At 40.0% G+C, this 25,048-nt stretch overlaps 1 protein-coding gene across 1 annotated transcript in view; it reads left to right on the forward strand.

Annotated features, from left to right (window-relative positions):
- Nucleotides 1-25,048, forward strand: part of THSD7B (thrombospondin type 1 domain containing 7B) — a 1,177,597-nt gene that overhangs the window by 273,711 nt on the left and 878,838 nt on the right. The window contains 1 exon segment of the mRNA XM_053712541.1: nucleotides 19,936-20,091. Coding sequence (XP_053568516.1) covers nucleotides 19,936-20,091 — 156 coding nt within the window.

The raw sequence follows: 25,048 nt of genomic DNA on the forward strand, positions 1-25,048 counted from the left end.
ACAGAATAAATCTTTCCCTGGGGTTACTTGATTTAAAACCAAAACTGTGTCCCTGGGAAACTATATTAAGAACCCATGGATCTTAACAGATTGAAAACCAAATCCCTGAAAAAAATGTAATCTACCCTCTACCGGATGCTGCAATCTACCCCCGTAGTTTCCAGAATGCTGGAAACATAAGATAAGAAGCAGTTGTCTTAAGACAGCAATCATCCCAATCAGATACAATAAAGATGATTGACACCCCCTGCTAGCGACTGATTTGCCGCAAATCTGCATGGGGTGGCATTGCACAAGCATTTCACTAGAAATGCTTGTGCAATGTTTAATGCCGACCGTTTATGCTGTTGGCATTTAGTGATGTAGGGCGAACATGATCCGCTACAGCGGATCATGTCTGTCTAAAATTTAATAAATCTGCCTCATAGACTTCTTGTCCTGACAAAGAAAAACCTCTTTACCTCCAGTCACAGTAAGAAAAATAGCATCCAGACCAGGCCCAAACAAAATTACTCCCTGAAGAAAAGTGACACAAAACATAGACTTAGAAAACATGTCCTAATTAGAAATCGGCAACCTTATCTGGATTTAAACTCCCAACCTTCTGGTTTGTAGGCGGCTGGACCACAATGGACTGCCCCTCCCTCATTGTCATGACTGCTCACATAAGCTATCACATTAAAGAATGGAGGTTGCAGCAACACTAACAATACTAATTTCTGGCCTGAAAAGGAAATCCTTTGCTGAAAAGCCTTTATATGAAAATACTCTAACTCCACACCCATGGGGACTTAAAAAATAAGTACTATCCTGAAGAGGAATAGCACTTTTAGGCAAAGTAGAAATAGCTTAATCTAACTTAGGGATAGTTTCCCAAAGGTCTATTTAAACAAAAAATTTTAAAAAAAATACAAGCTTTTAAAAATAAAAGCTTGAATTAAAGGGGATACCAGACTAAACCACTTTTAAGAGAATATTTCAGATAACTTCAGTAACTTTACATTTGATTTAAAAAACAAAATCAAATGCATAACAGAGTTTACCTCAGGAACCTTAGAATCCTTGTTCAGGTTAAAACAGTAAAAAGTATTATTATTTAACTTGATCAGAGACCCACTACTGATCATCTAAAAATACCTCACCCTCTGAGAACAAATCGGACAAACCAGGGTCTGAAACGTTCAGCTTTTAGTTATCTGCACTCAAAATAGGAAACTGCCTGCCAGAGTCTTGACTAAACACATTCAGGATGCATGCATTAGGTTATCTGAGAGAACTGTTCAGCAACAATTAGCTGAAGAGGGCCTGTTAGCCAGAAACCCACAAGTCAGAGTATTGGCGTGTGGACTCTCACCACCTTTATGATGTATATAGAAGCAGGGCAGCTGGAAGGTTGGTAGGTACACACACACACTAACACTCAGCACAACACACATGCACTTGCACTGGCATGCTGCATGCTTTCACTCCCACACACACATACAGATATACATTTGCAGCTACAAATGCTCTCTGTCTCACACACACACATACTGTGTTTTATAAATGTAATATTCAAATTTGAATGTGACATTTGAATTTGAATGTAACATTGAAATTAGAAATATTATTTCTAGTCTAATACATACCTCCCAACATTTCAAAATTAAAAAGAGGGACACCCCCCCCCCGGCAAAAAATTTGAAATGTGGTGGGCGGGGCTTAAAAAATCATAAGACCAAAGTAATAAAAATAAAATTCTAAATAAAGTCATATATTTTAATACACTTAGGCAGAAAATCAAACACAAGCTCAAACCACTGGTATGGCTATGTGAGCGCTGTATTTAATTAGCCTTTGCAAAGACATTGCTAAATATTTTTATCTTAATTGCACATTTATTAATAAATTCTTTAAAACTACTCTCTGCATTCCCCATTAATATTCTAGATTCTGGCCTTTAAAGTCAGCAAAAATGCACAGTAGCACACTACATAGCATACACTTACACATGCAGATACACACACTATATAGCATACACTTACACATGCAGATACACACACACTACATAGCATACACTTACACATGCAGATACACACACTACATAGCATACACTTATACATGCAGATACACACACACTACATAGCATACACTTACACATGCAGATATACACACACTACATAGCATACACTTATACATGCAGATACACACACACACTACATAGCATACACTTATACATGCAGATACACACACACTACATAGCATACACTTATACATGCACATACACACACACTACATAGCATACACTTATACATGCAGATACATACACACTACATAGCATACACTTACACATGCAGATACACACACACTACATATCATACACATATACATGCAGCATACACTTATACATGCAGATACACAGACACTACATAGTATACACTTATACATGCAGACACACACACTACATAGCATACACTTATACATGCAGATACACACTTATACATGCAGATACACATACACACACTACATAGTTTACATTTATACATGCAGACACACACACACACTACATAGCATAAACTAATACATACAGATACACACACACACAGTTATGGATACAGATAGACACACACACTACATCATATATGGGTATCTGTAATTCATTGCATGGGGTCCTGGGGTTGGCAAGCACATTAGCTGGCAGTCTGCGGCTGCCACTGCTCATTGTATAAAACTGAAGGCATGCTAGTATTATCACCAGGGGTTAGATATCATCATTACCAGAGGTAGGTTAGAGAGGTCACCATTACCCGTGGTCAGAGTGTATACAGCCTTATTACTCCTGCTTAACCCACACACCATTCCTTTTCCACAGGGAATATAACAGGTATCTTCTGATTCTGAGTATGGGCCCAATAGAATTTAAAAAAAAAAAAAAAAAAAAAAATTTAAATGCCTGGGGCAAATCGGGACAGATGGCTAGCAACACAGGACAGAGGGACAGACCCCAAAAATCGGGACTGTCCCGCAAAAATCGGGACAGTTGGGGGGTATGCTAATACTGTGTTATATAAGTATAATATTCAAATTTCATTGTCACATTCGAATTCGAATGTCACATTCGAATTTGAAAGTGACATTCAAAAACTGTAAATAACTTGCGATAATAGAATTTATTCTTAATAACATTCTATTATGTCAATCAAATTTCTACAATAACATTCGTTCTAACATTCAAAAATAAACACATTTGCCCATCCCTACAATTGAGTACATTTATCACCAGTACTATTATTAAATCACAATTTTGGCATATTATATATATGCCTTTAAAGGGACGCTGAAACCAAATTTTTTCTTTTGTGATGCAGATAGAGCATGCAAATTTAAGCAACTTTCTAATTTACTCCTATTATCAAATTTTCTTCATTTTCTTGGTATCTTTATTTGAAATGCAAGAATGTAAATTTAGATGCAGGCCCATTTTTAATGAACAACCTGGGTCGTTCTTGCTGATTGGTGGATACATTCATCCACCAATAAAAAAGTGCTGTCCAGAGTTCTGAACCCCCAAAAAAGCTTAGATGCCTTATTTTTCAAATAAAAATAGCAAGAGAACGAAGACAAATTCATAATAGGAGTAAATTAGAAAGTTGCTTAAAATTGCATGTACTATCTGAATCACAAAATATTTTTTTTTTTTTGCTTCAGTGTCCCTTAAAGTTTATTTTTCCTTATGTTCTTTTAAATTATTTGATGTATACAAAGTATGGATACTTCACACTAACCATATTAAAATAGCTGTTAATTATTCACAAGTTGCTTTAAATATGATGTCAAGGCTGTGAATTTTGAATCTGAAAGAGCTTTTGCATGTTTAGTCCATTTGTACTTAAAGACTGAGACAGTGATTAATTCTAGTGTATAGTAATGTGAATTAATGTTCTTCACATTGAGACAACATCCTGCCAAATTATATTAATTACAAATGAATTTGTATTCCAAACCTGGTCTCTCGGGTCTAAAGAACCATTGCTGCCATATTGAATGTTTTGTTGCCAACTTTAAATAATACAATAATATTGTTAACGTGCTACATGTAAAGTCCAGATGCTTCCACAAAACGTTCTTTAATTTTAAGCATTTGCCACATGAATGAAAAATGAAAATATCTGTGAGTGATGTAAATAGGTAGCGTTACGGGAGATTTTACATTTTTTTTTGAGGAAAAATATGGCCATGTTTGTTTTGCTTTTGAGAAAATCGCTGGCCAAGCTATTTTTAGAAAGAAAAAAAAAAGTCTCAGTTAACTCCATTATACAACCTACAGTTTATTTTCCAATTTTGCTTACAGTTCCTCTGGGGATTGTATACTTTAATGATATGAACAATAAATTAAATCCCAGTTAGCATTTGCTGTTATTTAAATCTGAGTGTAATGAGGCTGTAATTAAGAAATGTAAATGTGGAAATTTTATTTTACGTGCTGTGTTTATTACAAGCATTGTATTTTATGGGGGAAAAGCTAAGCAAATAGCTTATCTGCCATGTATAATGTGGTATATTCTAATCCTTAGATTAGCTTTGCTTTATGTAGGTTTTAACAGGATATTCAAATTATTGGCCTTTATAATCCATTAGAAGAAGTTGTGTTTTTTTAGAGGGTTTTTTAGAGGGGGGGGGGGGTTCACTACATAAATGCCCCTATGCTTTGCATTGAATAGTTCATCATTCTTATTCCAATCAATCAGAAAACGCTTTCAACTAAATTAAAAAAGATCATGAAGTTTGCACAGGGGCGAAACTACAGGGGGTGCAGAGGTCGCAATTGCGACTGGGCCCCCAAGGGTGCAGGCCCAGCTTAAAAAAACAAACAAATCAAATTTTTTTTTTTTTTATTATAAAAAAAGTTGACCTTCCACTGTCTGCACTGATATCATGTGAGTGTGACATGATGCTTCACTAGTGTCTCTGACTACAGGGGTTAGTCTTTCTGTTTTACCCATTGGTGTTTATGTGTGTGTGTGTGTGTGTGTGTGTATGTATGTGACTGTGTGTGTATTTATGAATGTATGTGTGTGTGTGTATGTTTGTGGAACCAGCAAATTACAGACCTTGTTACTACAGCATGGGATGATGGGGGTAAACAGTGTCACTATACAGTACCACTATATACAGTACGGGGGGCTGGACCATGTCACAGACTACTTTGGTCACTTTATAAAGTACTGGGGTGGGTAGGGTCAGGCCAGCCATCTCACCGGTAGATTACAGACTGTGTCACTGACTCACTATATACAGTACTGGTGGGTTAAATAGTGTCACTATATACAGTAATAGGTGGTCAGACTATCCCACAGACTGTGGGCACAGGGTACATCATTTGCAGGCATGTAATCTGATTCACATTTTTTTTCTGTTAAATGTAAAAAAAAAAAAAAAAAAGATATGTATCAAATTCACTTTTTTTTTTTTGGGGGGGGGGGGTGGCCCTTCTTAGATTATTGCACCTGAGCCCTGTCGTTTCTAGTTACGCCTCTGAGTGTGCACACTTATTTTGCTACAAAAATATCCATATGATTAAAGGGATAGTAAAGTCCAAATTAAACTTTCATGATTCAGATAGGGTATGTAAATTTAAACAACTTTCTAATTTACGTTTATCATCAAATTTGCTTTGTTCTATTGTTATTTTTAGTTGAAAGCTAAACCTCTAAAGTTAATATGCTAATGTCTAAGCCCTTGAAGGCCGCCTCTCATCTGAATGCATTTGAATGTTTTTTTACAGCTAGAGGGTGTTAGTTCTTGTGTTTCATATAAATAACATTGTGCTCATGCACGTGAAGTTATTTAAGAGTCAGCACTAATTGCCTGAAATGCAAGTCTGTAAAGAGATCTGAGAGAAGGAGGCAGTCAGCAGAAGCTTAGATATAAGGTAATTACAGAGGTAAAAAGTATGTTTCTATAACAGTGTTGGTTATCCAAAAATGGGGTATGGTAAATAAAAGGATTATTTATATTTTTTAAACAATAACAGTTTGGGTGTTTACCATCCCTTTAAGACATACATATTATGCTAATTTGAAAAGTAACGCAACACATAACAGAGCCCTGTAGTCCATGAATATTGATGCATGGGGGCCCATTTATCATGGCCCGAATGCTGCTATATGCAGCTGTTTCGCCTGAAACATACGTTAAGAAGCAGCAGCTCTGTGGCGGTGAACAGCAATTCGCCTGATCGCATATGTATAATTTGTCATGAATCAAAAATAAATCTGAGACGTTGTTTCCTTTTATACTACAGATATATGTAAATGATGTTGCTGGATGATCTTGAAGAATCAGTGCCGTAACACAAATGTAGATACTTATTCCTGTGTGTGCCAGTGTATTGTCATCGTTTGTCCCTTTACTTGCAATAGAGTTTCCCAGTTAGCAGATACAGAATGCTTGTAGCTTGTTTAGTAGCGGATTTGCTTTGCTGAGTCATGACCACTGACAGATGTGTAAAAAATTGCAAGCCTGTATTGTTGCCTGCAACAATCAATACCTGAGAAGGAACCTGGTACATAACAACATACACGTTATTTATGCTGTTACATGTGACATTGATTGGCAGGTGACCATATTTTATGTATATTTGCCTCTATGTCATAATTCAATGCAGTTGCACATATTGCATGTTAAAAATAGGATTGTTTATGGTTAAATAAAATAAAAATATAGCTTAATTCACACTTTTTAGACATTCAACATAGATTTGGAAACCCATTTCTTTATTTATGAGTGTTGATTAACTGATTTTGTATTACGTTTGGATAAAATCAATGGATTACTTCTGGCAGCAAGAATATATATATATATATATGTGTGTGTGTGTTTATAAGTGTGTACATATGTATTTATATGTGTGTATATATATATATATATATATATATATATATATATATATGTGTGTGTGTGTGTATGTGTGTGTTTATATGTATTTATATATGTGTGTGTGTATGTGTGTTTATAAGTGTGTACATATGTATTTATATGTGTATATATGTATTTACAGACATATATACACAGTTTCCGTTTGGTCCAGCTACTGCTTCAAGAATTTTTAAGAAGGTTCTAGGGGCTCTTCTAGCAGTCGCCAGAACCCGGGGTGTAGCAGTAGCTCCATACTTGGACGATATTCTGGTACAAGCACCATCGTTTAGTCTGGTGGAAGACCATTCGGAATCTCTCCTCTGTCTTTTTAGATCCCACGGAGGGAAGATAAATAGAGAAAGGAGTGGGATAAGATTAGACAGGTGCTAAAAAAGAATTGGCACATTTTACATCTAGACGAAAAACTAAAGGATGCTGGAGGAGATTATCCCCTTTTGACAGCTAGGAAAGCTCCAAGTCTCAGGGATAAGTTAGTAAGCAATAGGTATAAGAGAAGACCCTCAACAGCAGATTGGTTGAGAAAGAATAGGGCCTTAGAGGCAACTTCCCCTGTAATCAATGTGTGTACTGCACTTTCATGGAAAGAGGCCAAAAATTCACAGGAAATGCAGATAAGGAATATACAACAATATTCTTTATTAACTGTGACTCTGTGAGGGTAGTGTACCTCCTACATTGTAACTGTCCCAGTTACTATGTAGGTAAAACCAAGAGAATTCTTAAAGAGAGGATTCCGGAACACAGGGACGACATTATTTATAATAGAGATACTAATATCACTAGAGACTTCTCTAAATACCATGATAAGATTTATTAATCCAAATCTAAATCAAATAAGGATTTCATCTTTAATCATGCCCAGATATATCTGAGACTGCATTCTTTTTACATACTAACCCCTTAGAGTCAGTGTATCTTCACATTACATAAGTCCCAATTTGTATATACAATGAGTAATAACGTGTAAATAAAAGCTTTTAATCTTCCACTTTAGTAATTAGGAGGGTAATAGAGGGAGTTTATATTAGACACTGAGAACGTGTATGCCAAATAGCCAGGGATGGAAGTGGGGTAGGGAAAACAATGGATACAAAATTGTGTTACAATGAAAATGTCCCTTTAAGGTTAATGTGTATTTAGAAACAAAAAAACGGTTAAATATAAAGGAATGATATGTAGAACTATGTAACTGTGATGTAATAAATGATCAATATTTTAATAAGATATGGAGGCCTATTTATCAAGCCGTCAACCATAAATACACTGGAATTCCGCAGCGTAATTGTGGAGAGCCTGATTCCCCTTATTTATCAAAGCCTACAGACCAGCAAACGTTGAAATTTGTGACGTAACATACGATCCGCCAGTCTCAGTCTGACACATATCGATGCTTACGTCATTACAGAAGTTCCGAATGCAAATTCTGCACTATCTGACTACTTTTGCAAGTTAACAAATACCTACCAGGTACGCTCGCCACTATTCCGGCCCAGCATACCTGGTTTTCAATCCTTCACCCTGGAGGCGGCGGATGCCATAGGAATCACTGGGAGTCTGAAAGCAGCAAAAGCTTATGTTAGCTGCTGCCCGATATCCCATTGATTCCTATGGGAGAATAAAAGTTATCTTTAAACCTAACACCCTAACATGTACCCCGAGTCTAAACACCCCTAATCTGCCGTCCCCTACACTGCAAACTACAAATTAAATTAACTATATTATTTATTTAAAAACCTAACCCTACTCAAATAATTTAAACCTACTATTAAAAATTACAAAGTTACAAAAAAACTAACAACTAAGTTACAAAAAACAAACAATTAAGTTACACAAAATAACAAACACTAAGTTACAAAAAAAATAAACACTAAGTTAAACAAAATAAAAAATAAAGTATCAAATATTTAAACTAATTACACCTAATCTAAGAGCCCTATGAAAATAAAAAAGCCCCCCAAAATAAAAAAACCCTAGCCTACAATAATCTACCAATGGCCCTTAAAAGGGCCATTTGCGGGGCATTGCCCCAAAGAAATCAGCTCTTTTACCTGTAAATAAAAATACAAATACCCCCCAACAGTATAACCCACCACCCACACAACCAAGCCCCCAAATAAAAACCTTATCTAAAAAACCTTACAACTAATTTAAGAGCCCTATGTCTTGAAGATGGAGCGGGTCCATCTTCAAGACATCTGAAGTGGAGCATCCTCTTCATCTGACGACTAAAGCTAAATGAAGGTACCTTTAAGTGACGTTTTCCAAGATGGTGTCCCTTAGATTCCGATTGGCTGATATAGGAAACCTTAATTCCGATTGGCTGATAGAATTCTATCAGCCAATCAGAATCTAAGGGACGCCATCTTGGATGACGTCACTTAAAGGTACCTTTATTCAGCTTTATTCGTCGGATGAAGAGGATGCTCCACGTCGAATGTCTTGAAGATGGACCCGCTCCACGCCGGATGGATGAAGATAGAAGATGCCGTCTGGATGAAGACTTCTGCCCGTCTGGAGGACCACTTCGCCCGGCTTGGCTGAAGACTTTTCCCGGCGGAGGACTTCAGCCCGGCTTGGATGAAGACTTCTCCCTGTAAGTCGATCTTCAGAGGGTTAGTGTTAGGTTTTTTTAAGGATGTATTGAGTGGGTTTTATTTTTAGGTTAGGGACTTTGGGCCTGCAAAAGAGCAAACTGCCCTTTTAAGGTCAATGCCCATTCAAATGCCCTTTTCAGTTGGGGGGGTTGTTTATATTTTTTTTACAGGTAAAAGAGCTGATTACTTTGGGGCAATGCCCCACAAAAGGCCCTTTAAAGGGCTATTGGTAGTTTAGTTTAGGCTAGGGTTTTTTATTTGGGGGGGGCTTTTTTAATTTAATAGGGCTATTAGATTAGGTGTAATTAGTTTAAATATCTGTAATTTGTTTATTATTTTCTGTAATTTACTGTTTGTTTGTTTTTGTACATTAGCTAATTTAATTTAATTTAGTTAATTGTATTTAATGTAGTTAATTTATTTAATTATAGTGTAGTGTTAGGTGTTATTGTAACTTAGGTTAGGCTTTATTTTACAGATAAATTTGTATTTATTTTAGCTAGGTAATTAGTAAATAGTTAATAACTATTTAATAACTATTCTACCTAGTTAAAATAAATACAAACCTGTAAAATAAAAATAAACCCTAAGCTAGATACAATGTAACTATTAGTTATATTGTAGCTAGCTTAGGGTTTATTTTACAGGTAAGTATTTAGTTTTAAATAGGAATAATTTATTTAATGATAGGAATATTTATTTAGATTTATTATAATTATATTTAAGTTAGGGGGAGTTAGGGTTAGACTTAGGTTTAGGGGTTAATAACCTTAATATAGTGGCGGCGACGTTGGGGGTTAATACATGTAGGTAGGTTGCGGCGACATTGGGGGCGGCAGATTAGGGGTTAATAAATATAATGTAGGTGTCGGCGATGTTGGGGGCAGCAGATTAGGGGTTAATAACGTAATGCATGTGTCGGCAATGTCGGGGGCAGCAGATTAGGGGTTAATAAGTGTAAAATTAGGGGTGTTTAGACTTGGGGTTCATGTTAGGTGTAGACATAAATTTTATTTATGCGTAAAAGAGTTTTACGCTGCTTTTTTGCAGGTGTTAGACTTTTTTTCAGTCGGCTCTCCCCGTTGATTCCTATGGGGAAATCGTGCACGAGAATATACGACCAGCTCACCGCTGATTTAAGCAGCGCTTGTATTGGAGTGCGGTAATGAGCAAAATTTTGGTCAACGCTCACTTCTTGTCTTTTAACGACGGGTTTCTGAAAACTCATAATACCAGTGCTGCAGGTAAGTGAGCGGTGAGGCAAAACTGCTCGTTAGCACCGCATAGCCTCTAACGCAAAACTCGTAATCTGGGCCTTAGTGTTTGTTATTTTGTGTAACTTAGTTGTTAGTTTTTTTAACTTAGTTGTTAGTTCTTTGTAACTTTGTAATTTTTAATAGTAGGTTTAAATTATTTAGGCTTTTAAATATATAATATAGTTAATTTAATTTGTAGTTTAATGTAATTTTAGTATAACAGTTAGGGTAGATTAATTATTAGTTTAATATAGTTTAATGTAATTTTAGGATAATAGTTAGGGTAGATTAATTAATAGTTTAATATAGTTTAATTTAAATCTAAAGGTAAGTTTAAATTTATTATAAGATAGGGATGAGTTAATATTTAATATAAAGTTAGCAGGTTGTTAGGTTTAGGGGTTAATAGGTTCATTTAGTTTCTGGCGATGTGGGGGGCTGGCAGTTTAGGGGTTAATAGGTTTAGTAAGTGGTAGTGATGTGGGAGGCCAGGGGCTTAGGGGTTAATACAATTTTTTTAGTTGCAGTGAGCTCCGGGAGCGGCGGGATAGGGCTTAATAACATTATGTAGGTGGCGGAGGTGTCAGGGCAGCAGATTAGGGGTTAATAACATAATGTAGGTGGCAGCGGTGTAGGGGCAGCAGATTAGGGGTTAATAACATAATGTAGGTGGTGGCGGTGTAGGGGGCGGCAGATTAAGGTTTAACAACATAATGTCGGTGGTGGCTATGTAGGGGGTGGCAGATTAGGGGTTAATAAAGTAATGTAGGCGGCGGCAGGGTTGGGAAGCAGTGGGATAGGGGTTAAACAGTTTAGTATAGTGGTGATGTTTAGTGACAGGATATAAATAAAGCTGGGAAAAAGCCGAATAGCAGCAAGATCGATGACTTTTAGTTAACAACAGTCCGCTGCTCATCGCCCCGTACTTGGTGCACGGCTTTATGACAGCTTTTTTGTTAAATATGGAGATCATATTCAGGTCCGCGGCCGCGATATTAGGCAATGTCAGGCGCGTGTATTGGTGCCGTTGAATGCAAGTAAGTTGACGGCTTGATAAGTAGGCCTCATGGTGTGGAAAAGAAAGGAACTTTCTGAGAAACACAGAAAGGCATGGAGTAAATGTCCCTTTAAGAACATGGAAATCAATTAAGTAGGACGGGCCTAGAGGATATAAATGTGGGAGATGAGCAGTAAAAATGTGAGCTCTGATGAAGCCCCAGCATGACAAGCACAAGGGGGTGAAACAGATATGTTGTTGGCTATGCAAAAATTTACTTCATTTCCACATAATTTTGCTGCAAGGACTGTTGTTTGTGAGTAGTTGTATCTACCTTGAACAATAAGTAAGCTATGTTCTATGGAGGCGTGGCTTTCCTGCAAAGGAAGGACTGTTTGAAGCAGTAACAGTGTATCCGCTTAGTGCACAATGGAAACACGATGGAAACAGAGTAACCTGAGAACCGGGTGTAATTCCTACACGCTCCCAAGCTAAGGAGGCAGGATCAGAAGCAAGCATTTTGTGTATACTCGTTTGGAAACAAGCTCTCGTCAATGGGAGGCCATGAAGGCGTAGCTGAAGCTGGATGATCAAACCTCACAATGGGATTCATACTGGAAAGGTATTCTGCTATTTCTATGCCCGACTTATCCGGATAGACCTTAAGAGCGATTTTGAATACCGCAGTCATTTGCCGCTACTATGTGCAGCTCATGGAGCAAAATAGAGGGACTGTTGCTATTTACTTTTCCAGAACTGGAGTTTGTGAATAGAGCGGTGTTAACCGCTTCCTACGGGAAGGATTCTATATAAGGGGTATAGATATCTATGTGTTCCATAAATATATTTATTTGTGACAAGAGGTCACACTTTAAGGCTAGGGAAAGGAGATTTTATCTCCAGCAACATAAATTAGAAGTAAATTGGAAAGTTTAAAATTATATACTCCATCAGATTCATGATTCAGATAGAGCATACAATTTTAAACAACTTTCCAATTTACTTTTATCATCAAATTAGCTTTGTTCTTTTTGTATTCTTTGTTAAATGCTAAACCTAGGTAGGCTCATATGCTAATTTTTAAGTCCTTGATGGCCACTTTCACAGCTATACAGTGAGAGTTCATGTCTGCCATATAGATAACATTTTGCTCACTCCTGCACTGACTGGCTAAAATGCATGTCTGCCAAAAGCACTGAGATAAGGGGGCAGGCTGCAGAGACTTAGGTACAAGGTAATCACAGAGGTAAAAGGTATATTAATATAACCGTATTGGATATAAAAGGATTATCTATCTTTTTAAACAAAACAACTTCTGAAGTACACTGTCCCTTTAAATAAGTTATGTAACGTAGCTTACATTCAATAGAGTGGTGAAAAATATTGATAAATAGTACACATGATGTAACTCATATGTTTATTTAGCATAAATGAATAATAGGTTCATGTAGTTAATTACCTTTTACTGTGTAAAATTGAAATTTGAATTAAAAAAATATTGCTTCTGGTATCTTTAAATAAAATCTTTTTGTTACAATTTGTTACAATATGTAAATGCATTTTGTTTGCTGTTTCTCCAACATAGGTGTGTCCGGTCCACGGCGTCATCCTTACTTGTGGGATATTCTCTTCCCCAACAGGAAATGGCAAAGAGCCCAGCAAAGCTGGTCACATGATCCCTCCTAGGCTCCGCCTACCCCAGTCATTCTCTTTGCCGTTGTACAGGCAACATCTCCACGGAGATGGCTTAGAGTTTTTTAGTCTTTAACTGTAGTTTTTATTATTCAATCAAGAGTTTGTTATTTTAAAATAGTGCTGGTATGTACTATTTACTCTGAAACAGAAAAGAGATGAAGATTTCTGTTTGTAAGAGGAAAATGATTTTAGCAACCGTTACTAAAATCCATGGCTGTTCCACACAGGACTGTTGAGAGGAATTAACTTCAGTTGGGGGAACAGTGAGCAGTCTTTTGCTGCTTGAGGTATGACACATTCTAACAAGACGATGTAATGCTGGAAGCTGTCATTTTCCCTATGGGATCCGGTAAGCCATTTTTATTCAGACAGTAAATAAGGGCTTCACAAGGGCTTATTAAGACTGTAGACATTTTCTGGGCTAAATCGATTCATATATACACATATTTAGCCTTGAGGAATCATTTAATCTGGGTATTTTTGTAAAATAATATCGGCAGGCACTGTTTTAGACACCTTATTCTCTAGGGGTTTTCCCTAATCATAGGCAGAGCCTCATTTTCGCGCCGGTATTGCGCACTTGTTTTTGAGAAGCATGACATGCAGTCGCATGTGTGAGGAGCTCTGATACATAGAAAAGACTTTCTGAAGGCGTCATTTGGTATCGTATTCCCCTTTGGGCTTGGTTGGGTCTCAGCAAAGCAGATACCAGGGACTGTAAAGGGGTTAAAGATAAAAACGGCTCCGGTTCCGTTATTTTAAGGGTTAAAGCTTCCAAATTTGGTGTGCAATACTTTTAAGGCTTTAAGACACTGTGGTGAAATTTTGGTGAACTTTGAACAATTCCTTCATACTTTTTCGCAATTGCAGTAATAAAGTGTGTTCAGTTTAAAATTTAAAGTGACAGTAACGGTTTTATTTTAAAACGTTTTTTGTACTCATTTAAATAGATGTGATTTATGTGACACTGAAAATGATGCCCAAGATGATTCCTCAAGTGAGGGGAGTAAGCATGGTACTGCATCATTCCCTCCTTCGTCTACACCAGTCTTGCCCACTCAGGAGGCCCCTAGTACATCTAGCGCGCCAATACTCCTTACTATGCAACAATTAACGGCTGTAATGGATAATTCTATCAAAAACATTTTAGCCAAAATGCCCACTTATCAGCGTAAGCGCGACTGCTCTGTTTTAGATACTGAAGAGCATGAGGACGCTGATGATAATGGTTCTGAAATGCCCCTACACCAGTCTGAGGGGGCCAGGGAGGTTTTGTCTGAGGGAGAAATTTCAGATTCAGGGAAAATTTCTCAACAAGCTGAACCCGATGTGATTACATTTAAATTTAAGTTGGAACATCTCCGCGCTCTGCTTAAGGAGGTATTATCCACTCTGGATGATTGTGAGAATTTGATCATCCCAGAGAAACTATGTAAAATGGACAAGTTCCTAGAGGTCCCGGGGCTCCCAGAAGCTTTTCCTATACCCAAGCGGGTGGCGGACATTGTAAATAAAGAATGGGAAAGGCCGGTATACCTTTCGTCCCTCCCCCCATATTTAAAAAATTGTTTCCTATGGTCGACCCCAGAAAGGACTTATGGCAGACAGTCCCCAAGGTCGAGGGAGCGGTTTCTACTTTAAACAAACGCACCACTATACCCATAGAAGATAGTTGTGCTTTCAAAGATCCTATGGATAAAAAATTAGAAGGTTTGCTTAAAAAGATGTTTGTTCAGCAAGGTTACCTTCTACTACCAATTTCATGCATTGTCCCTGTCACTACAGCCGCGTGTTTCTGGTTCGATGAGCTAGTAAAGGCGATCGATAGTGATTCTCCTCCTTATGAGGAGATTATGGACAGAATCCGTGCTCTCAAATTGGCTAATTCTTTCACCCTAGACGCCACTTTGCAATTGGCTAAGTTAGCGGCGAAAAATTCTGGGTTTGCTATTGTGGCGCGCAGAGCGCTTTGGTTGAAATCTTGGTCAGCGGATGCGTCTTCCAAGAACAAACTACTTAACATTCCTTTCAAGGGGAAAACGCTGTTTGGCCCTGACTTGAAAGAGATTATCTCTGATATCACTGGGGGTAAGGGCCACGCCCTTCCTCAGGATAGGTCTTTCAAGGCCAAAAATAAACCTAATTTTCGTCCCTTTCGTAGAAACGGACCAGCCCCAAGTGCTACGTCCTCTAAGCAAGAGGGTAATACTTCTCAAGCCAAGCCAGCCTGGAGACCAATGCAAGGCTGGAACAAGGGAAAGCAGGCCAAGAAACCTGCCACTGCTACCAAGACAGCATGAAATGTTGGCCCCCGATCCGGGACCGGATCTGGTGGGGGGCAGACTCTCTCTCTTCGCTCAGGCTTGGGCAAGAGATGTTCTGGATCCTTGGGCACTAGAAATAGTCTCCCAAGGTTATCTTCTGGAATTCAAGGGGCTTCCCCCAAGGGGGAGGTTCCACAGGTCTCAATTGTCTTCAGACCACATAAAGAGACAGGCATTCTTACATTGTGTAGAAGACCTGTTAAAAATGGGAGTGATTCATCCTGTTCCATTAGGAGAACAAGGGATGGGGTTCTACTCCAATCTGTTCATAGTTCCCAAAAAAGAGGGAACGTTCAGACCAATCTTAGATCTCAAGATCTTAAACAAGTTTCTCAAGGTTCCATCGTTCAAAATGGAAACCATTCGAACAATTCTTCCTTCCATCCAGGAAGGTCAATTCATGACCACGGTGGATTTAAAGGATGCGTATCTACATATTCCTATCCACAAGGAACATCATCGGTTCCTAAGGTTCGCATTCCTGGACAAGCATTACCAGTTCGTGGCGCTTCCTTTCGGATTAGCCACTGCTCCAAGGATTTTCACAAAGGTACTAGGGTCCCTTCTAGCGGTACTAAGACCAAGGGGCATTGCAGTAGTTCCTTACTTGGAACGACATTCTGATTCAAGCGTCGTCCCTTCCTCAAGCAAAGGCTCACACGGACATAGTCCTGGCCTTTCTCAGATCTCACGGATGGAAAGTGAACGTGGAAAAGAGTTCTCTATCTCCGTCGACAAGGGTTCCCTTCTTGGGAACAATAATAGACTCCTTAGAAATGAGGATTTTTCTGACAGAGGCCAGAAAAACAAAACTTCTAAACTCTTGTCAAACACTTCATTCCGTTCCTCTTCCTTCCATAGCGCAGTGCATGGAAGTAATAGGTTTGATGGTAGCGGCAATGGACATAGTTCCTTTTGCGCGCATTCATCTAAGACCATTACAACTGTGCATGCTCAGTCAGTGGAATGGGGACTATACAGACTTGTCTCCGAAGATACAAGTAAATCAGAGGACCAGAGACTCACTCCGTTGGTGGCTGTCCCTGGACAACCTGTCACAAGGGATGACCTTCCGCAGACCAGAGTGGGTCATTGTCACGACCGACGCCAGTCTGATGGGCTGGGGCGCGGTCTGGGGACCCCTGAAAGCTCAGGGTCTTTGGTCTCGGGAAGAATCTCTTCTACCGATAAATATTCTGGAACTGAGAGCGATATTCAATGCTCTCAAGGCTTGGCCTCAGCTAGCAAAGGCCAAGTTCATACGGTTTCAATCAGACAACATGACGACTGTTGCGTACATCAACCATCAGGGGGGAACAAGGAGTTCCCTGGCGATGGAAGAAGTGACCAAAATCATTCAATGGGCGGAGACTCACTCCTGCCACCTGTCTGCAATCCACATCCCAGGAGTGGAAAATTGGGAAGCGGATTTTCTGAGTCGTCAGACATTACATCCGGGGGAGTGGGAACTCCATCCGGAAATCTTTGCCCAAATTACTCAACTGTGGGGCATTCCAGACATGGATCTGATGGCCTCTCGTCAGAACTTCAAGGTTCCTTGCTACGGGTCCAGATCCAGGGATCCCAAGGCGACTCTAGTAGATGCACTAGTAGCACCTTGGACCTTCAAACTAGCTTATGTATTCCCGCCGTTTCCTCTCATCCCCAGGCTGGTAGCCAGGATCAATCAGGAGAGGGCGTCGGTGATCTTGATAGCTCCTGCGTGGCCACGCAGGACTTGGTATGCAGATCTGGTGAATATGTCATCGGCTCCACCATGGAAGCTACCTTTGAGACGAGACCTTCTTGTTCAAGGTCCGTTCGAACATCCGAATCTGGTCTCACTCCAGCTGACTGCTTGGAGATTGAACGCTTGATCTTATCAAAACGAGGGTTCTCAGATTCTGTTATTGATACTCTTGTTCAGGCCAGAAAGCCTGTAACTAGAAAAATTTACCACAAAATATGGAAAAAATATATCTGTTGGTGTGAATCTAAAGGATTCCCTTGGGACAAGGTAAAGATTCCTAAGATTCTATCCTTTCTTCAAGAAGGATTGGAGAAAGGATTATCTGCAAGTTCCTTGAAGGGACAGATTTCTGCCTTGTCTGTGTTACTTCACAAAAAGCTGGCAGCTGTGCCAGATGTTCAAGCCTTTGTTCAGGCTCTGGTTAGAATCAAGCCTGTTTACAAACCTTTGACTCCTCCTTGGAGTCTCAACTTAGTTCTTTCAGTTCTTCAGGGGGTTCCGTTTGAACCCTTACATTCCGTTGATATTAAGTTATTATCTTGGAAAGTTTTGTTTTTGGTTGCAATTTCTTCTGCTAGAAGAGTTTCAGAATTATCTGCTCTGCAGTGTTCTCCTCCTTATCTGGTGTTCCATGCAGATAAGGTGGTTTTACGTACTAAACCTGGTTTTCTTCCAAAAGTTGTTTCTAACAAAAACATTAACCAGGAGATAGTCGTGCCTTCTTTGTGTCCGAAACCAGTTTCGAAGAAGGAACGTTTGTTGCACAATTTGGATGTTGTTCGCGCTCTAAAATTCTATTTAGATGCTACAAAGGATTTTAGACAAACATCTTCCTTGTTTGTTGTTTATTCTGGTAAAAGGAGAGGTCAAAAAGCAACTTCTACCTCTCTCTCTTTTTGGATTAAAAGCATCATCAGATTGGCTTATGTGACTGCCGGACGGCAGCCTCCTGAAAGAATCACAGCTCATTCCACTAGGGCTGTGGCTTCCACATGGGCCTTCAAGAACGAGGCTTCTGTTGATCAGATATGTAGGGCAGCGACTTGGTCTTCACTGCACACTTTTACCAAATTTTACAAGTTTGATACTTTTGCTTCTTCTGAGGCTATTTTTGGGAGAAAGGTTTTGCAAGCCGTGGTGCCTTCCATTTAGGTGACCTGATTTGCTCCCTCCCTTCATCCGTGTCCTAAAGCTTTGGTATTGGTTCCCACAAGTAAGGATGACGCCGTGGACCGGACACACCTATGTTGGAGAAAACAGAATTTATGTTTACCTGATAAATTACTTTCTCCAACGGTGTGTCCGGTCCACGGCCCGCCCTGGTTTTTTAATCAGGTCTGATAATTTATTTTCTTTAACTACAGTCACCACGGTATCATATGGTTTCTCCTATGCAAATATTCCTCCTTAACGTCGGTCGAATGACTGGGGTAGGCGGAGCCTAGGAGGGATCATGTGACCAGCTTTGCTGGGCTCTTTGCCATTTCCTGTTGGGGAAGAGAATATCCCACAAGTAAGGATGACGCCGTGGACCGGACACACCGTTGGAGAAAGTAATTTATCAGGTAAACATAAATTCTGTTTTTGTTTTATTTCATTAAAAAACATTAAAGTTCATACAAAAACAATTTTTACATACTAATAGAGAATTTTACAGCTAAAAGGAACAGCATTTGTGATGTGGTTGTGTCTGTTTGTATTACAGTACTTGTACTAACAACTTCAAAAAATAAAAAGATAATTTAAACCACATTAAAAAACAAAAAAAAATATTAGTTTAAAATCTTATACTATTTGCAAAATCTAGGGGCCAATCACAATCCTTTGGAGAAATATATCAGCTAATTTATATTTAAAAATCCTTTTAGAATTTAATAGGGATTATCTCTAATTATTATATACATTTTTTTCTTTAGGATTGTGATCAAACCCCTAGTCCTTAAAGGGACATAAACTCATTTTTTCTTTTATGATTTGGATAGATCATACAATTTCAAATAACTTTCCAGTTTACTTCTATTAAAAAATCTGCTTCATTCTCTTGGTATCGTTTGATGAAGAAACCTTAATCCACTACTGGGAGATAGCTGAACACATCAGGACAGCCAATCACAAGAGGCTTATATGTGCAGTCAGCAATCAGCAGCTAGTTCCTAGTAGTGATCTGCTGCTCCTGAATCTACCTAGGTATGCTTTTAAACAAAGGTTAGCAAGAGAACAAATCAAATTACGTAATAGAAATAAATTGCAACGTTGTTTAAAATTACATGAAATATATATTTTTTTGGTCTTATGTCCATTTAATGTTTTGAAAGAAGCCATTAACAACTCAGACATCATACAGACTACGTTTATAATAATATAATAAACATTTATTCTGATAATTAATATTTATTTTTAGGTTATAGACCAGTGGAACAGAAATTCTGCACAGGTCCAATGCCCTCTACCTCTCAGCTATGCAATATCCCCTGTTCTATAGACTGTGTGTTATCTCCGTGGTCCACATGGGGACCATGTATTCATGAGAACTGTCTGCTACCTCAAGGAAGAAAAGGTACAGTTTATTCAATTTGTAGTAGAAACCACATGTTTGATCTGTATTTCAATTGATTACCATAGCTGTCTTGACATGTTTTTTGTGTGGTGTAAGCCATTGTGAGCTATCAAAAATATTTCTTAAATTAATTAAATAATAAAAATGTATCAGAAATTGAATTAACTGATATAAGTCTCTTGAAATCATTGTTGACTGGCTTGGCATACTGTATCTTGACTGTTAGCATCGCTTTTGTGGTGTTGTCAACCAGGCTCATGCTTTTTTGGTATTTTCTTCTTTGAAAAAAAAAAAAAAAAAAGAAATATTGATCAAATCCCACTTTTAAACTTTGAAACATGCTCAGAAGTAAAACATAATAATCAGAATATTCATTCATCATGAATGTTGACAGCATCAAATAATAGTAAAGTGTCAACTGCACAGATCAGTAATTGAACTGTTTAGGTATGTAAAAAAAATCAAATACATAAGTAACTAGTAATAATGTATCAGCATGTGCATTGGTGTGAAACTTGGAAACCTAATTTTTTATATATATTTTTGTGAGTTTATGCAATCCAAGTTCTATAAATGCGTCTTTCTAGTCACATGAGCAGAATATATCATTCCAAATACGCTTGCTGCTCATGTAATAGCTTTGGTAAAAAAAAAAGTCACACATAAACAAAAGTCAAGGTTTAAACTTTTGCATGACAAACTACATTATATTTTATAAAGAGCAAACACATTTTAAATTACTTGCTGTTGTTTTGCTGCTAGCAACCAACACAAAAGCTGTATAAATTCAGGTAAAAACTTCTTTTAAAAAATAAAAAAATAAAATATATATATATATTGTCACAGAGTGCCTGGAAGGGTAGTAGAGGTAAGGTATTAAGGAGCCAGAATTAGTGATGTCACTAATAGTTCACCGGCGAACATAGCTTGCTCGCGTTCGCTGCGGCGGGCGAACATATGCGATGTTCGATCCGCCACTATTCGTCATCATTGAGTAATACTTTGACCCTGTACCTCGCAGTCAGAAGACACATTCCAGCCAATCAGCAGCAGACCCTCCCTCCCAGACCCTCCTACCTCCTGGACAGCATCCATTTTAGATTCATTCGGAAGCTGCATTCTTAGTGAGAGGAGGGACAGTGTAGCTGCTGCTGATTTAATAGGGAAATCGATAGCTAGGCTAGTGTATTCAGTGTCCACTACAGTCCTGAAGGACTCATCTGATCTCTGCTGTAAGGACAGCACCCCAAAAAGCCCTTTTTAGGGCTAGAACATCAGTCTGCTTTGTATTTATTTTTTTCCTGTGTAATCTAATTGCAGTTGCCTGCCTGCCTGCCAGCGTGTGTGTCAGGCTCACAGCGTATACTGTGCCCACTTGCCCAGTGCCACCACTCATATCTGGTGTAACAGTAGTGTAGATTTATAAAAAATAACACTTTTTTGACTGTGTTAAATAATAGCAGTCAGTTTCCTTCACACGTATGCATTTCAGTGCCTGCCTGCCTGCCAGGGCACAGTGTCACCCCAGTGCAACTCATATCTGGTGTAACAGTAGTGTATATTTAAAAAAAACAACACTTTTTTGACTGTGTTGAATAATAGCAGTCAGTTTCCTTCACACGTGTGCGTTTCAGTGCCTGCCTGCCAGGGCACAGTGTCACCCCAGTGCAACTCATATCTGGTGTAACAGTAGTGTAGATTTAAAAAAAAAAAAAAAACACTTTTTTGACTGTGTTAAATAATAGCAGTCAGTTTCCTTCACACGTGTGCGTTTCAGTGCCTGCCTGCCAGGGCACAGTGTCACCCCAGTGCAACTCATATCTGGTCAAACAGTAGTGTAGATTTAAAAAAAAACAAAACACTTTTTTGACTCTGTTAAATAATAGCAGTCAGTTTCCTTCACACGTGTGCGTTTCAGTGCCTGCCAGGGCACAGTGTCACCCCAGTGCAATTCATATCTGGTGTAACAATAGTGTACATTTAAAAAAAAAAAAAAATACAATTTTGACTGTAATAGATTGAATAGCAGTTAGTTGTCTGCAAGCGTGTGTGTCAGGCCTACAGCGTCTACTCTGCCAACTTCTGCCAGTGCACAGTGCCACTCATATATGTTGTCACAGTAGCTTGCACGCATAGTACCACTAATCGAAAAAAAAAATGACAGGCAGAGGCAGGCCACCCCGCAGGATCCATCGTGGTCGTGGTGCTGTGATTCCCTTTGGCCCTAGAATAATGCCCAGTGTTCAGAGGCCACGTACCCTGAACTTGAACAGTTCTGAGGACATAGTTGAATGGCTAACACAGGACACCCAATCTTCTACAGCTTCCGCTCGGAACCTTGACACACCATCCTCTTCCAGCTTAGCTTGGGCACCTCTCAAGTTACCACTCGCCCGCCTGCCACCACCACCAACACTAGCACCACAGCCGCTTCACTTGATCTGTCAGAGGAGTTATTTACACATCAATTGGAAGAAATGAGTGATAGTGATGTACAACCATTATTGACAGAGGATGTAGATAACAGGGATATGTCTCAGTCAGGCAGCATTACACACATGGACGTACGGTGTGATGATGATGTTGTACCCGCTGCTGCTTCCTTTGCTGAGTTGTCAGATACAAGTGAAGCGGTTGATGATGACGATGCTTCCGTGGATGTCACGTGGGTGCCCGCTAGAAGAGAAGAAGAAGAGGGGGAAAGTTCAGATCGGGAGACAGAGAGGAGGAGGAGACGAGTTAGAAGGAGGGGGAGGTCGTCGCAAGGAGCTAGTGGCACAGTCAGACAGCATGCATCGGCACCAGGGTCAGCCAGACAGCACGCCAATCAACGCATGCTGTTGCCACCACCAGAATGCCGTCATTGCAGAGCTCAGCAGTGTGGCATTTTTTTTGTGTGTCTGCCTCTGACAACAGCGATGCCATTTGCAACCTGTGCCAAAAGAAACTGAGTCGTGGGAAGTCCAACACCCACCTAGGTACAACTGCTTTGCGAAGGCACATGATCGCACATCACAAACGCCTATGGGATCAACACATGAGTACAAGCAGCACACAAACTCAAATCCGCCATCCTCCTCCTGGTCCAGCATCTTCAGCCACGTCAACCACTGCTGTCCTCCTTGCCCCCTCTCAACCATCCGCCACTCCGTGTCTCGCCTTGAGCAGTTCCTGTTCATCTGCCCACAGTCAGGTGTCTGTCAAGGACATGTTTGAGAGTAAGAAGCCAATGTCGCAAAGTCACCCCCTTGCCCGGCATCTGACAGCTGGCTTGTCTGAACTCTTAGCCCGCCAGCTTTTACCATACAAGCTGGTGGAGTCTGAGGCGTTCAAAAAATTTGTAGCTATTGGGACACCGCAGTGGAAGGTACCCGGCCGAAATTTCTTTGCACAAAAGGCAATCCCCAACCTGTACTCGATGATGCAAAAGGAAGTAATGGTATGTCTGGCACACAGTGTTGGGGCAAGGGTCCATCTGACCACTGATACCTGGTCTGCAAAGCATGGTCAGGGCAGGTATATCACCTACACTGTGCATTGGGTAAACCTGGTGATGGCTTTGCAGGCAGGCCTGCTGCCACCTCCTCTACTCCTCCTACTCCATCCTCTTCCAGAACCTCCTCGGCTGAGTCCTCTTCTGCTGCTGCATCTTGCTCCACATCAACGGCACCCCCCCAGCTCCCCAGGTACTATTCCACATCCCCGATACGGCAGTGTCACGCCGTCTTGGGGTTGACTTGCCTGAAAGCAGAGAGTCACACTGGACTAGCACTCCTGAATGCACAGGTGGATCAGTGGCTGACTCCACACCAACTGGAGATCGGCAAAGTGGTTAGTGACAACGGAAGAAATTTGGTGGCGGCATTGAATTTGGGCAAGTTGACACATGTGCCGTGCATGGCACATGCGTGTAATCTGATCGTACAACGCTTACATGACATCCTGAAGCAGGCCAGGAAGGTGCGTGGCTATTTCAGGCGTTCCTACATGGCCATGGCGCACTTTTCAGATATCCAGCGGCGAAACAACATGCCAGTGAGGCGTTTGATTTGCGACAACCCGACATGTTGGAATTCAACACTCCTAATGTTCGACCGCCTGATCCAACAAGAAAAAGCTGTTAACGACTATTTGTATGACCGGGGTGCTAGGACAGCCTCTGCGGAGCTGGGATTTTTTTTGCCACGTTACTGGACGCTCATGCGCAATGCCTGTAGGCTCATGCGTCCTTTTGAGGAGGTGACAAACCTAGTCAGTTGCACCGAAGGCACCATCAGCGACATCATACCATTTGTTTTCTTCCTGGAGCATGCTCTGCGAAGAGTGCTGGATCAGGCCGTAGATGAGCGTGAAGAGGAAGAGTAAGAGTTGTGGTCACCATCACCACCAGAAACAGCCTTATCAGCATTGCTTGCTGGACCTGCGGCAATGCTGGAAGAGGATTGTGAGGAAGAGGAGTCAGAGGAGGAATGTGGCTTTGAGGAGGAGGAGGAAGACCAACTACAACAGGCATCCCAGGGTGCTTGTTGTCACCTATCTGGTACCCGTGGTGTTGTACGTGGCTGGGGGGAAGAACATACCTTCAGTGAGATCACTGAGGACGAGGAACGGGACATGAGTAGCTCGGCATCCAACCTTGTGCAAATGGGGTCTTTCATGCTGTCGTGCCTGCTGAGGGACCCTTGTATAAAAAGGCTGAAGGAGAACACCCTGTACTGGGTGTCCACGCTACTAGACCACCGGTATAAGCATAAAGTGCCTGAAATGTTACCGAATTACCGCAAGTCGGAAAGGATGCAGCAGTTCCAAAATAAATTTAAAAGTATGCTTTACACAGCGTATAAGGGTGATGTCACAGCACAACGGGAATCTAACAGGGGAAGAGGTGAAAGTAATCCTCCTCCTCCCATGACCACGCCAGCAAGGACAGGACGCTGTACAGACGTGTTGTTGATGG

This window comes from Bombina bombina, chromosome 1 (genome assembly GCF_027579735.1).
Source record: "Bombina bombina isolate aBomBom1 chromosome 1, aBomBom1.pri, whole genome shotgun sequence".
Taxonomy (NCBI): domain Eukaryota; kingdom Metazoa; phylum Chordata; class Amphibia; order Anura; family Bombinatoridae; genus Bombina; species Bombina bombina.